The 13,009-nt window shown below is 37.8% G+C and overlaps 1 protein-coding gene across 4 annotated transcripts in view; it reads left to right on the plus strand.

Annotated features, from left to right (window-relative positions):
• NEDD4L (NEDD4 like E3 ubiquitin protein ligase) overlaps positions 1-13,009 on the plus strand; it is a 206,045-nt gene that overhangs the window by 168,539 nt on the left and 24,497 nt on the right. For all 4 annotated transcript variants that reach the window (XM_067316469.1, XM_067316470.1, XM_067316471.1 and 1 more), the window contains 5 exons: positions 2,523-2,654; positions 2,860-2,979; positions 5,398-5,595; positions 7,862-7,939; positions 9,993-10,047. In XM_067316469.1, the coding sequence (XP_067172570.1) occupies positions 2,523-2,654; positions 2,860-2,979; positions 5,398-5,595; positions 7,862-7,939; positions 9,993-10,047 (583 nt within the window). The remainder of the gene's footprint in view (positions 1-2,522; positions 2,655-2,859; positions 2,980-5,397; positions 5,596-7,861; positions 7,940-9,992; positions 10,048-13,009) is intronic.

The raw sequence follows: 13,009 nt of genomic DNA on the forward strand, positions 1-13,009 counted from the left end.
CTTGTAACAACATTTCTTTTTCCAAACAGTCCAAAAATTGCTCATAAACCTTCTTCTTGTAAGCTGTGGACTGTTGTGGAGAGGAGAGCTGTGTGCAAACAGCACAGCCACTTTCTGCAGCTTGGACACCGATCCGGACCTGTCCCCTGGCTCAGGTGTCAGAGCCGTTTTCTCCAAGTCTGAACACTGGCATTGACTATTACAGGTGCTGGAGAACTTGCAGCATTACAGTAAATTTGATATCCAGGTGCTACAAGCCCGATAAGCGTTTAAGTACAAATTCTGCCCTCATCTCTCTGGCAGTGCTTTACAGTTCTGCCTGTCCTGAGCTGCTCTAAATGCTGACATTATGCATAAAGTTCTCCGAGGACCACTAATTGCACATTTGACATCCATGAGAAAAATGCTGTGTCTGTTGTTATAGCCTGCACTAGGAAGGCTATGATAAAAGCAGATTGCTTTATGAAGGAGCTTTAGTTCATTTTCTTAGCGCTACAAAGTTACCTACTTCTAAACTCGTTAGTGTTATTAATGATGAAAGAAAGCACTGCACAAAAATTAGTAAGACAGGTTCAAGCACTTTCTTTTACTCTGTCATGTGATAAAGACATCTAGGCTTAATGATTCCTCTGCCATCACAACAGCAATGTTGAAAGAGTAGAGGAATCTCTGGTATTTTAGACTCCTGATAATTAAAATATGCATATATATTTTAATGTGGTTAATCTGTGAATTAAACCAAATCTATTTTGAAGCAACTACATAGATGCAGATATTGAAAAGCACATTGCACCTGCCAAGTCTTTGATGCTATTACTAATACATTGGCTTCATTAGAGAGCAAGAAGACTGACCTACAGAATTTAGCAGATTGCTGCTATCTGCTGTAAATGACAGAAATTCCAGTGTCTCTCTAGCCCTTAGTATTTAAATCAGTATATCAGAAAAGCACCTATCCCGAGTATCCTGATTTTCTTGTTTGTAGCACTGACAGCCAGGATTGCATTTCTTGGTTATTCTGCCTATTCAAGCGATGTTTTAAGAGAAGAGGAGTCTCAAACTAGAAAGTGACTACATTTAATAAACATAGTTAAAGAGTGAGTTTTAAAAACAACTGTAACTCCCTGTTCATCCTCCCCTTCTCCCCAGCTAGAACACAGTCAGTATTATCGACTCAGGACTAAGACTTGGGAATCCCACATTCAGAGATTGGGTAAATCAGTATCAAGGCTGCAAAAGACTGCTGCTTCTTCTGCAGCACTGCCCAGCTCCATGTAAAATTCAGATTGTCGCTTTTACTCCATATAGCTGAAAAGTACAGATTTAGTTTTTAAGCAGTCTAGAATTTAAGAATGAAACTGTATGGCTTGGAGTTCCACATAACAAATTTGTTTCAGTCTGTTTCCGCCAGCTCCCTTTCAGCTTCTGAAATGAGCTTAGATGGGCAGCGCGGATGAAATCGTTCTTTCTGGTACTTCTGTTAGCTTGTGATGGAGGGAGAAGACAGATGACTTCTCTCACCTCCAGGAATTCTGTATTAAGAAAATTAAGATTTCTTATTCAAGACAATGAATTAAACAGAAACTCAGACTTTTTGTAGACCAGCAACAAATACATGAAGAAACTAAAGTATATATTCAGATGCAGATAGGCTCAGGTTTAAAAATTCTCTCTGGGCTATTTTTCTTCAAGAGGCTGTGCTGTTTATTTTCCACTATTTCTTTTTTCCTTTGTATGCCCCAGAAATAAACAGTACCAGTTGATTTAAGCATTGAAAATTTTCCCCACAGGAAGCGCGCAAGATCATCTCTTGTAACGTAATTACGGTGTTAAATTCTGGCATAGCTTTTGTAATGACAGTTAGTCCATTCCCCCCCGTTATCTATATATTTTCATTAGGACAATGTATTTGTTCTGCAGCTTTTTAATAACAACAATTACAACCTATTTTGACTTTAAAATTTGGACTCAAATTTAGTGTGTATCTTGTGTCTTCAAGGCACCTAACCTTGACTGTGTCATTTGTAGCCATCACAAAACGGTTGAACTCTGCTTTTTAACCCGTAGCAGAGTTTGCTGCTCAAGACGCTGTGCTAGAGGCAAGGTCAAGGTTTGAGAGACTCGACTAGGCTGCGAGCTCTCGGGAAGTCTTCACCATGCTAACACCAGGGGAAAAAGACCCAGGTTTTTTAAGGGAAAATCAGTGCAACATAAGATTGCTTTTTGTCATGATCTGTAATCTACAAACTGAGGACTTTGAGGACATATGAGCTTAGCTATTTTCTGAACAAGATACCTGAAGGTGCGCAAATGTGAACTGAAAGATCTGTTGTCAGAAAAGAAGATTTGACTCAAAGGTGAATTAAAAAGAGCTTATATTATATGGAAATCTGAAGCTATGTGTTTCAATATATTTGTTATGTTTAAGAATGGTATAAGTTAAGGTTGTTTTTTTTTAAGAAGAACCTTTTTTTTACTAAGCAATTATAAAATAACGTTATGGTAATTTCTTGCTTGAACAGCCTTCAGTGGCCTATGTACATACTACACCAGGCTTACCTTCAGGCTGGGAAGAAAGAAAAGACGCGAAGGGACGTACTTACTATGTCAATCACAACAATCGCACCACAACTTGGACGCGACCCATCATGCAGGTGTGAAGATCTGTTATCTTGTTTAACTTAGACAGCAGACACTTAGCACGTATTGAGTATATCTTTCAAATACTGTGATTAATGCTTCCTTAAAATAATAATGATAAATAAATAAATGAAGTAATGTTGTCATTTTTCAAATGTCCTGACTCTGGATGAACTGTGATCCTGACAGCTAGCTAACTTGGTTTTCCTTCTGAAATAGCTTGCAGAAGATGGCACAGCTGGGTCAGCAACCAACAGCAACAACCACCTGAGTGAACCTCAGATACGGCGGCCTCGGAGCCTCAGCTCGCCCACAGTAACTTTATCTGCTCCGCTTGAGGTGAGAAACACCGGCATCAGTAAGGATGACCTGTGTTCAGCTTCTCATTCTTCGCTCTCTTTATAACCATTTAGTTAGGCAGCACGGCCACTTTTCCTGACCTGCTAATTTTGTCCTGACGTATTACAGTTTTCTTTAGTAGTTTTCCATGTGCATCTTTGTCGTACAACAGTAACTTCCATGATCATTGAATGATATGAGAAAGTCTTTCTTGTGTTTGATAATTTGATTTAATTAGCTAACACTTATTTTACTGTTTGAAATATATACATTTTTGTGACTCCTTTCAAGTCCTCAAACTTATAAAATCAGAAATATTTTTTAAGTTGAACATTTATTTTGATGCTGGTTTCTTTGAAAATTGTACATGCAATTGATTTTGGAAAATCATGGAATGAGATGCTGATTTTGTGCTTTATATTCCTTGTCTTTCAAAAGGGCTTCTTTAAGTATCTGTAAAGATAATTCAGAATAGTATTGAATGCTGTTCTCTGCAACATATCTGAAGAATAGTGGCTTCTTATGCAATCAGAGACTGATTTACTTCTGAAAGTATGATGAAGCCTTTTAAAACAGTTAAACATGGCTGTGTGGAGGAGAGCGAGTTCTTAAAAACTTCTTCAGACTGAGGCTCTAGTGTCATCTTCGTCCTTCCCTGCACCCTCTCTTTCCTGCTCCTCTTTCTTTTGCCCCTGCAAAACCTCTCCGACAGTCATGTGAAGAGTCTAACATTCAGTTCATTTTATTTTATGTATCATTCTTCTTTCTTCCTTATACTGAAAAATACTGTCCCAGTCATCAAACAAACCATTAAACAAAGGTAGGATTATTGGATCTTTTGATCCTACTTTCAGTGGGAGGATTGTAGCAGTTATATTTAAAAATGAACTACTTAATTCCCATTTCCACTGTTAATTTTAAAGCCTAAATTTACAGTAATTTAATAAATGAAATTTAAAAATTCTGACTATCTTAAACTAAAACATTCAAGCCATTGCTCTCCCTACTAAAATTTTAAGCATTTGAGCTGGTGGAAGTCGCTGGCTAAGCACCTGACGCTTTAGTTTCTGGAAGTGACCATGGCAATAGCCTTTTTGACAACCGCCAGGGGAAAAGTTTTTTCCACCTCAGTATATTCAGCTAATCCATTCAGTGGTTGGTTGCTTTGTTCAATGTTCAGAAACCACAAGGGTGCTGGAAAGCACAAAGCTTGTTTTCTTTTATCTACCTCTGAATTAAAAAAAATTTTTTAAATTAAGGTGTAGACTTACTAGTATTAAAATCTTAAAGGATACAATCACCAGGAAGAAAAATCGCCTTTGTTTGTGTTTAGTTTGTTCTTTTATTGTAAAACTTATTGAACTTTTTTGTGTGCAACACATATGGAAAGCTTTTATTTAATGAGAACAAATTTAAATACTACTTTTGTACACTGTAATTTAGCTGCATTTTCCATCCAAATGCAGTGTGAAATAAGCCACAAATAAGACTATAATAGTTTTGTAAATATCTTTGTTTACTCTTCATTTTCTAATATAATAGGGTGGGGAAAAAAGCAACATAGTCAATAAATGTTGTTAAATTAGAGAATTGCCTAAATAAGCATGCATAGATTTAGTGAATCTTAATAATTAGCAGAGCAAGTAGAAAACAAATAATTATCATATATCAGCCAAAGAAAGCTTATTTTTGGAAAATAACTGAGAAGTTCAAAGACAAACAATATTAATACTGAATATTTAAATTTCATTTTCTGTTTGGTGGAGATGGGCAGTGTTTTCTTAGATGAGTAAATCTGGATCAAATTTTTAAAGCTGTTTAGATGCCCAAACATAGAGTCTCCTAGTGGAATTTTGGAGTGAGCCAGATCACTTAACTCCTGCTGTTACAAGTAGGCATTGATCAGTGAAGTAGTTTGGAGGCTATGAGAATTTATTAAAAAAAAAAAAAAAAAAAAAAAAGTCCAAGATTTCTAATTGCAAACTGATATAAGGAGTCTAAATCTCCTTTTATTTTAGGGACTTTTTTTAAGGTCATGTCTAAATGTTTTGTCTGAAGTTGCAGCTGAGAAATGCATTGAAAAGTGAATAATATCACCTCATATTTAAGGAGATACTTTCCTGTTATAAAGTGTTTGAGCCATATTGTACCATAAAATGTGAAGCAATGCTTTTAATCTTTTTCTGTATAAAATTAAATACGAGAATGTATGAGGCAGCTGCACTAAAATACGTCCTCAAATTTAAATACAATGGACGTTGTCATTGCGGAGGGAAGGGGTAAAGCACTGTGTCCTTCTCAACAAAAAGCTCAGCATGTTACAAGGGGTGAAAACCTGTTTGCTGTGATACCGAGTTTTGTTCGTTTCTCAGTCCTGAGTGACATTTGGCGAATTAGCGTGTTCCCTGTTTTGCCCAGGGCATGAAGGAGTCGCCGGTGCGCCGGGCGGTGAAGGACACGCTCTCCAACCCGCAGTCCCCGCAGCCGTCACCATACAACTCCCCCAAGCCGCAGCACAAAGTTGCACAGAGCTTCTTGCCGCCGGGCTGGGAGATGCGCATAGCACCCAACGGCAGGCCCTTCTTCATTGACCACAACACCAAGACCACCACGTGGGTGAGTGCCATTTCAGATCCAGTGCCGCACTGCAAATGCTTGTGTCTTGCCCTCTCTGTTTTCCTGCCTCTATCCCCTCCTTTTTACTGTGGCATTTGTCTTGTCTTAAGTTCAAGTTCGGCATGAGGGATTTGCCAGCCTGACCCGTCATTAAACTGATCCAGGAACCTGGCTGCATCCTCTGTGCCACGCTGTAAAGCAGCGATGGACTTGCAAAGCCGATTCCTTGATGTGGTTGTAGTGCTGCCATTGCTGCTCTCAGAGAAGGGAAACTTGGTTTTATTTATACACTGAAAGTACAATTTGGTGAATTTATGCATCCTCTACCATGCAATAGCGTTTTGCATTTTCTGTCTGACATTTCTATACTTGATAAACCATTGCATACAAGTATTATCTTTGAAATTCCCCAAATTTGGGGTTCGGAGGCATGCAATGTGATGGAGTTTTGCTAGTTTGAGACTGCAATTCTATTGTATTTCGCTGTTACTAGTACTGCTTTTTTATTAACATAATACATGTTCATCTTCTTCAGTTATCAGGACCCCTTTTTATTTGTGTTCTGTCACGAGGCTTTATTTTTCAGTAATATAATGTTTCAGCAAACAAATTGAAGAAAAAATTAAACTAGGAAAAAATGTAGGAGGAGACCCAAAAAGGGGCATCAGTATTTTCTTGCTTCTGTATGAACTTAAAAAAAGAATTTTCTAGTGGAATGTCTGGTCTGGCTTCCTCTGGTTAGATGTACACGTTTTGCAGTAATTGCAACTATAGGCAAAGTGTATTACCTGCTGAAGGATAAGAAATAGTGATGTGAGCTTGGAATGCCAGCCTGGGGCTTAATTTAGTTTACTTAGTTAAATCCTTGAATTTTGCTTACTTATTGCTTATGTACTCTTAGAATAAAGAATTCGGTTTATCCGCCAGAATTTATTCTGTTACTCTAAATTTGCTATCTTAGCAGGCAAGGTTTTTTTTAAGTTGCTGTTGGTATTAAAAAAAAAACATGTCAGTATGAGCTGAGAAGTTACTTTGCATCTGTCCATCTCTGTGTCCAAGGTGGTTACTGAGGTTCACTGTTCACGCTGTTCCTTGGATAAGGAGACGTGCCAGATCCCGAATGTCGGTTTGATCATTGAGCTCCTAGTATCAGTTATTGTCTGTTTCTTATCAGCTTACAGCGGCTTCAGAAGAATCAGTACAGTGCTGAAGATGATTACGTATTTACAACAAATTGGGACAATGACACTTTTATTTTAGCAATGTGGAAAGTTTGACTTTGTTCTTTCTTGATAAAACTTCCTTCAGATATTAAATGATCTATGATCAGGCGCTGTTATCTAAAATAGATCACCATATTAAGGTTTTCGTCTATATGTGGTCCCGTCAATGAAAAGCAGTGCGTTGACTTGGGTGCAGTATAAATTAACGCACATCTTGTTTGTACTTAAGTTTGTCAACGTTTAAGTTCAAACTCCAGAAAGAAATAAGCGTGCTTAATCCATCTGGTTTTAATTATGTTTTAACAGTGGAAGCCTTTGTGCCTAACCAAAACAAGCTAATGTTTTAGTTACTTCAGCTGCCTTAGAAATCAAGTACTCCAGTGTTTCACATCATCATTTAAATATGAGCAACACTTTAATTTGTTAGGTACCATTCTGATTCTCAGTAACCACTATTATATTAACCATTTCTAATGGTGACTCTTACTGTTGTTCTCAGATGGATGTGGAAAACCTGTGTGTGTGTTAAGAAATCTCAAGCATTTTTTATGTCGTTTTTTTTCCTGTGACCAATTTTGCTTGCTACTTTTTGTCTTATTTGGGCATTAATTTAATATCGCTTCATTAATAAAATTTAAGAAGCTCATTTTGATCCTTTTCTAGCCTTTTTCTCATTGGTTGGCTTATTTCCCTGTGTTTTTAAGAGTCAAAAATACGCATGTTTCCAAGTGCCACTTATGGGAGCGTGTGAATTCATGAGATTAGTGCTGTTTTGTTTTTAAGCATACCTCTGGGAATAACACAGTTAAGGTCTTAACATCACCCTCCCTACCTGTAACATTTACAGTTTATAAATCTTAATAAAGTATTTGACACATCCAGATACTAAATGCTCTGTAGCTTTTATGTGTTTTGGTTTTGTATTTTATTCTCAAAAAAAACCCTTGAAGAACAGTCCTAATGTAGGCAGATTTCTTTTCCAGCTAATTCTGCTTTAGATTAAGTGTATAGTTCTGACTTAATCTGATGGATTTATATTACAGGAGGATCCACGGCTGAAATTTCCAGTGCATTTGAGATCAAAAGCTTCTTTGAATCCTAATGATTTGGGCCCTCTTCCTGTAAGTGCCAATGTGTATTTATTTTTATACATACCTGCTCTCTTTGATCTGTTACTGCATTCATTTATTGTATGTGGGTTTGTGCATTACTATCATCACCTCAATGTAGATTTGAAAGTTGCGTTTATATACAACACCAAAAAGTTTTACTGTGATCTCTGAATCATTCATGCTTTTTGAAGGCAGCTCATAGTATTTCTGAAGTGATTGAACATTTCTTTGCTTATATGAAACACTGAACTTTGAATAAATATATCCTTAGTTTTATCACTGGCTATGTGATTTTAGATAATTAACTGTTGCTTTAGAAAAAAAGTTTGCTCAAAGTGAGCTTTGTAAATGTATCAGCATTCAAAAACGTAAATAAATTTTGATTTTGAATGAGTGTCATATTCTATAGAGAAAATCATCATATTAATCTCAAAAATCCTGTCATACTTGTAGCCAATGTGTAATATTGATTTATACACATGTCAAATAAAAACCTTTGCTTTGTTTTTAAAAAGCTGTATCCTTAAAGACAGAAGATAATCTATGAAAGATGACACTCTTTCTAAGGTGTTGATTATTACACATAATGTTAATTGCCTCCTACATACTAAGCACACTTCTGAAAAATTGCCCATTGGAAATGTCCTCGCCACAGTGGAAGTCTTAGGAAGAGTAAGCCACCGCGGGCCGCCCGCGCCCTCAGCATTTGGGAGGTGTTGGGACGCGCGGGTGGCCAGCAGCTGTGCCCCGAGGAGAGACTGCCGTCCCATCCTATGGACGTGGCATATCAAATTAGCTTTGTTTTTGAACAGTTTGAATAATTGAGCCTTTAACGCTACTCATTGTCTCTGAACTGAGTTGCAGTTAGTTAGACGAACCCCTCTGCCAGCAAACCCAAACGGGTGCTGCCTTTGGGCAAGAGCGGTGACAAAAGCTAGCTTTGGTTAGGGGTGATACCCTCTGTTACCACGTATGATCAGACATCCTCCTCTGAAACATCCTAAAATCGCACCGCCCTTGTCTTGATGAGCAAAAAGGTTTGGTTTGTATTTAAATCCATTAGGCAACTTGTCTGGCCCAGTGTCTCGAAACATTAATTAGATCAAAAACTGTGCTCAGATGAACATATTTATTAGGATGCATTTACTAATTACAACACAGCAGTAAAGCAATTTTTTAAGAAAACAGCTGTGGAAATAGCTGTTCTCTTGTAATTTTTCAGATACATTGAGCATGCATTAATCTCCATGGAGACATTGCTTAGAGAGAAGACACTGTGCAGGAGTAACCGAACGTCCAATTTACAATTGATTCTGTTAATTGCTGCAAGAGATAAAACATGCCATTAAATCAGAGAAGCCTGGTATATATTACTGGAAGTACATAATTAGCAACAGATTTAAACTCAGTTGAAACAAGCCATTTTTGAGTGTTGTAAGAATGACTACAGAATTTAACAAGAGCTGTTTAAAAAATATTGAAATGAAATCATTCATCTTGTGTTGTATAGAAGGCAGAAGCTAGACCGAGTGCTAGGTTGGACAGTGCTGCATGTACAGTCTGCCATTTGTTTTTCTTTCTATGCTCTAATCATTTGGAAGGGAGGAAAAGGGAATAACCAAAAAGGGAAGGCTTGAGGACTAGGCCGGACATTCTGGTCCTGCTTTAATAGGATCCTGACTTGTGTACGGACAGCAAATGACCCACAGGGGTTTCAGAGGTAGAAGCAGAGACAGATGATGGGCAGTCTGTTCTTTATGATGGCTTCCTCACAGTAGGAAGTGATTGTAAATCTTTATGCAGCAAGTTTCCACTTCCAATATTTTAAAAAAAATATTAACTGTACTGGATATAGTTATCTGTATAAACAGCCAGTTCTTCTTTGAGTCTTGCTACGTTATTGGCTTTGACATAATGCATTTGTGATGGTTTTGTGTTTTCTACCTCACAAACATCTTTCAAACACTTTAAGAAGCTGTGGGTAATGTATTGCTTCATGCTGTGTGAGAGTGGTAGCATTTCACTTATTTTCTTTCTCTCTTTTTTTATTCCCCAATTCTAGCCTGGCTGGGAGGAAAGAATACATTTGGATGGAAGAACATTTTATATAGATCATAGTAAGTAAGCACTCAGGTACTACAACATGTTGACAAAGGGAGGTAATAAATATTGAAGTGAAAGCTTTATAATTTTACTCTTCATTTAGGAAGCCAGGTGTTGATATGTGGAGACATTGATACCAGAGACTTAGTGCCCTCGTACGGTACTGTATATTCACTGGAAGCTTGCTTTTAATTGGCTCATCAAGCTTTGTCCCTCTCTGGCTTGTGAAGCATTAACATTTCCTCTTTGTGGTTTCTTTTGTTCTTGTTGATATTTTGGATTCTTTGTTGTTGTTGTTGATGATCCCATGGCTTATTTGCACTTAATAAATTAAAATATACACTAGGAATAGAAAATAAGATGAGAAAAGATCATATAGCCACAACCCTACATGTAGGCAGTGGAGAAACACTGCTAAGTACTCTTTTCTCTCACTTCTTTAAGAAGGCCTTGTGGCAGTGCTAGTTCTGATCTTATTTCCTATTTGTAGCATGTTATATTGCACCCAGCCCATTAATATCTATTCAGTTCTGTTAGTGAAGTTCTAGTGTAAGTGATGTTTCATTGTAGATTTGTCTTTTACAGCATCTCAGAACTACTGTGTGAATTTTTGTTGTTGTTTGAAAATAAAGTAGCCCAGCAAGGATTTTTTTTTTTTTTTATAAAGTCCAGCGGAATTCTTAATGAGCTGTTTCTACTGATGATATAATCTTCACAGAAATAGGCAGCTCACAAAACAACTGGAAGAGGGTACATTTGCTACAGAAAGCTTGTAGAATGAACATCTTAAACCATTAGACATATTTGACAGTATTATGGTTTTCCTTTAGTATCAGTAAAATTAACTCCTATGCTTACCTGTAGTTGTATACTATATCATTATTAAAATACTGCTTCTAAAGTAATATGAATTTTGAAATTGCATACATAGTTTTAAATAAAAAACAGAAATAATATACTTGTCAAGAACAAGATTAACTTCTTTCAAACATTAGTACAGAATTTTTAATGTTCTTTATACATTCCATACATCAATCAACACGTGTCTGGAAAATTAAATCTAGCAAACTACTGTAACCTGCTGTCACTAAAGACTTACAGAATAAAACTTTCTGATTTAATATATCTGTATGATTCCTGAACATCCCTACCACCAAAAAGTTTTAATTTCTCAGTCTCCTAAAACTACTTAAGCATATGTTTTAGTCTCTAAAAGTAAACAGTGTTAAAGGTATACATTAATCAAAATCCCCCAAAGACTTCATAATTTCTATAAAAATAATTTATTTGCATCTGAAATCTCTCTTTAGCCCCTCTTTTGATCTGAAATTTTTTAGCTTTGTAGATAGCAGATTTTATGAAAGCGTGGGATTTTTTGGTTTTGTTTGGGGGGGGGGGTGTTAATGCTAGTTGTTCCAGCAATACCCTTTTCTCTCGCTGAGCTGTTCCGAGGGGACTGCAGCGGCAGAGGCGATGCCAGTGGCATTGCAGTGGACGTGCTGCCGTTCCCCTGTGATAACCCAGTGCTCCGTATTTAACGAGTGCCTGCCAGCCAGCAGCAGTCAGTGTTTAGCGATTTGTCTTGAACAGTCTCAGTAGTGGCTGTTTCACGATATTGGTAAGGAAGTGCAGTGACCTCTGTGCACTACAGGATTTCAATATTATTCCTTCCTTCATTTTTTTGACCATAATTAGACTTTTATGACGGAGCCCGCTCACTCCTGCTCGTTCCGTGACTGACTTTAGAACATACACTGGAAGCAGTCGCAGGTGTGACCGGCTGTGCTTCCCCAAAATACGAAAGCCTCGGTAGTCCATTACCCTGGTAACTGGCCGTCGTTTCGCTCGTTCGCTGCTGAAGTGGTTAGTTAAGATGCAGCATGTATTAATCTCCTTATTAGAACACAAATGTGAAAAGTGTTAACAGATTCAGCTACTGCTAGTCCCCCATCCCCAGATATATATTTTTTTTAATTACCGTGCATAATTACCCAGTACTAGTGTCCTATTTTATTAATGTTTTTCCCTTCCCTGAGAGAAACTGTAAAAAAGTCTAATTCAACCAGCGCAGGAACTGCCTCCTGGGCAGCAACACCAACAGCTATTAAACGTGCACAATATTGTTAGAATAACTTAGGTATTATTTGTCATGCAGTAGGCTGAAAATACAATACTTCGCTTTTTAGATTTTAACTTTAAAACAGCTTGTTAAGAATAGTAATAATTAGCTTTAATTTCCCCAGCACTCAGTCCTTGTAAAATACAGTCTCTAGTTCTCCATGATTGGTCCTTAGCCAGCTGCGTCAGCATCATTTACCATCCCGGGATAAATTAGTGTTCTCCAGCTACTGTAGCGTGCTTAACCAGATGCATTTCCTAGGAGCATTTTAGGACATCTACCTATTGGAAGGTGTCTTGAAGGAAAACAAAGGTTTTCCAACCATATTCAGACTAGTTATCACTGCTTCCCTGACAGAGGGATGGTTTCCCTCAATATCTGTCCTGGATCCTCCACTCCTCAATATATTCATTAGTGATTTGAACGATAAATAGGGGGAATGTATTCGTTTGATCAGCTGAAAACTTCACGGTGGGAGAGGGAAGAAGTGCTCAGTAGGGCAGGATTAGAGCTCAGCGTGATTTGGACAAATTGAAGTAAAAAAGATGCTGTTTAATAAGAATTACAAAATACTGCTCAAAATGGAAGTAACTGGCAGAATTTTTGTTAAGAAGGACGTGAAAATATCACATTAGGTAAACATCAGTTAACTCCTCCTCCTGACTTGGAGACAAGCAGACCTACGGTGAGGTGCCAGCTGGAGTGTCCTGGATAAGGCCTGAAGTCACCCTTCTTGCCTGCTCAGCCCTGGTAGTGTCCCGGCTGTGATGCTCCAGCTGGAATTGGTCCCCAGCTCCAGCGAAATGGCGGGCCGGATGGGAAGGGACCAGAGGAAACAGGAATCCTCAAAGGCTGTA

This window comes from Apteryx mantelli, chromosome Z (assembly GCF_036417845.1).
Source record: "Apteryx mantelli isolate bAptMan1 chromosome Z, bAptMan1.hap1, whole genome shotgun sequence".
Lineage (NCBI taxonomy): Eukaryota > Metazoa > Chordata > Aves > Apterygiformes > Apterygidae > Apteryx > Apteryx mantelli.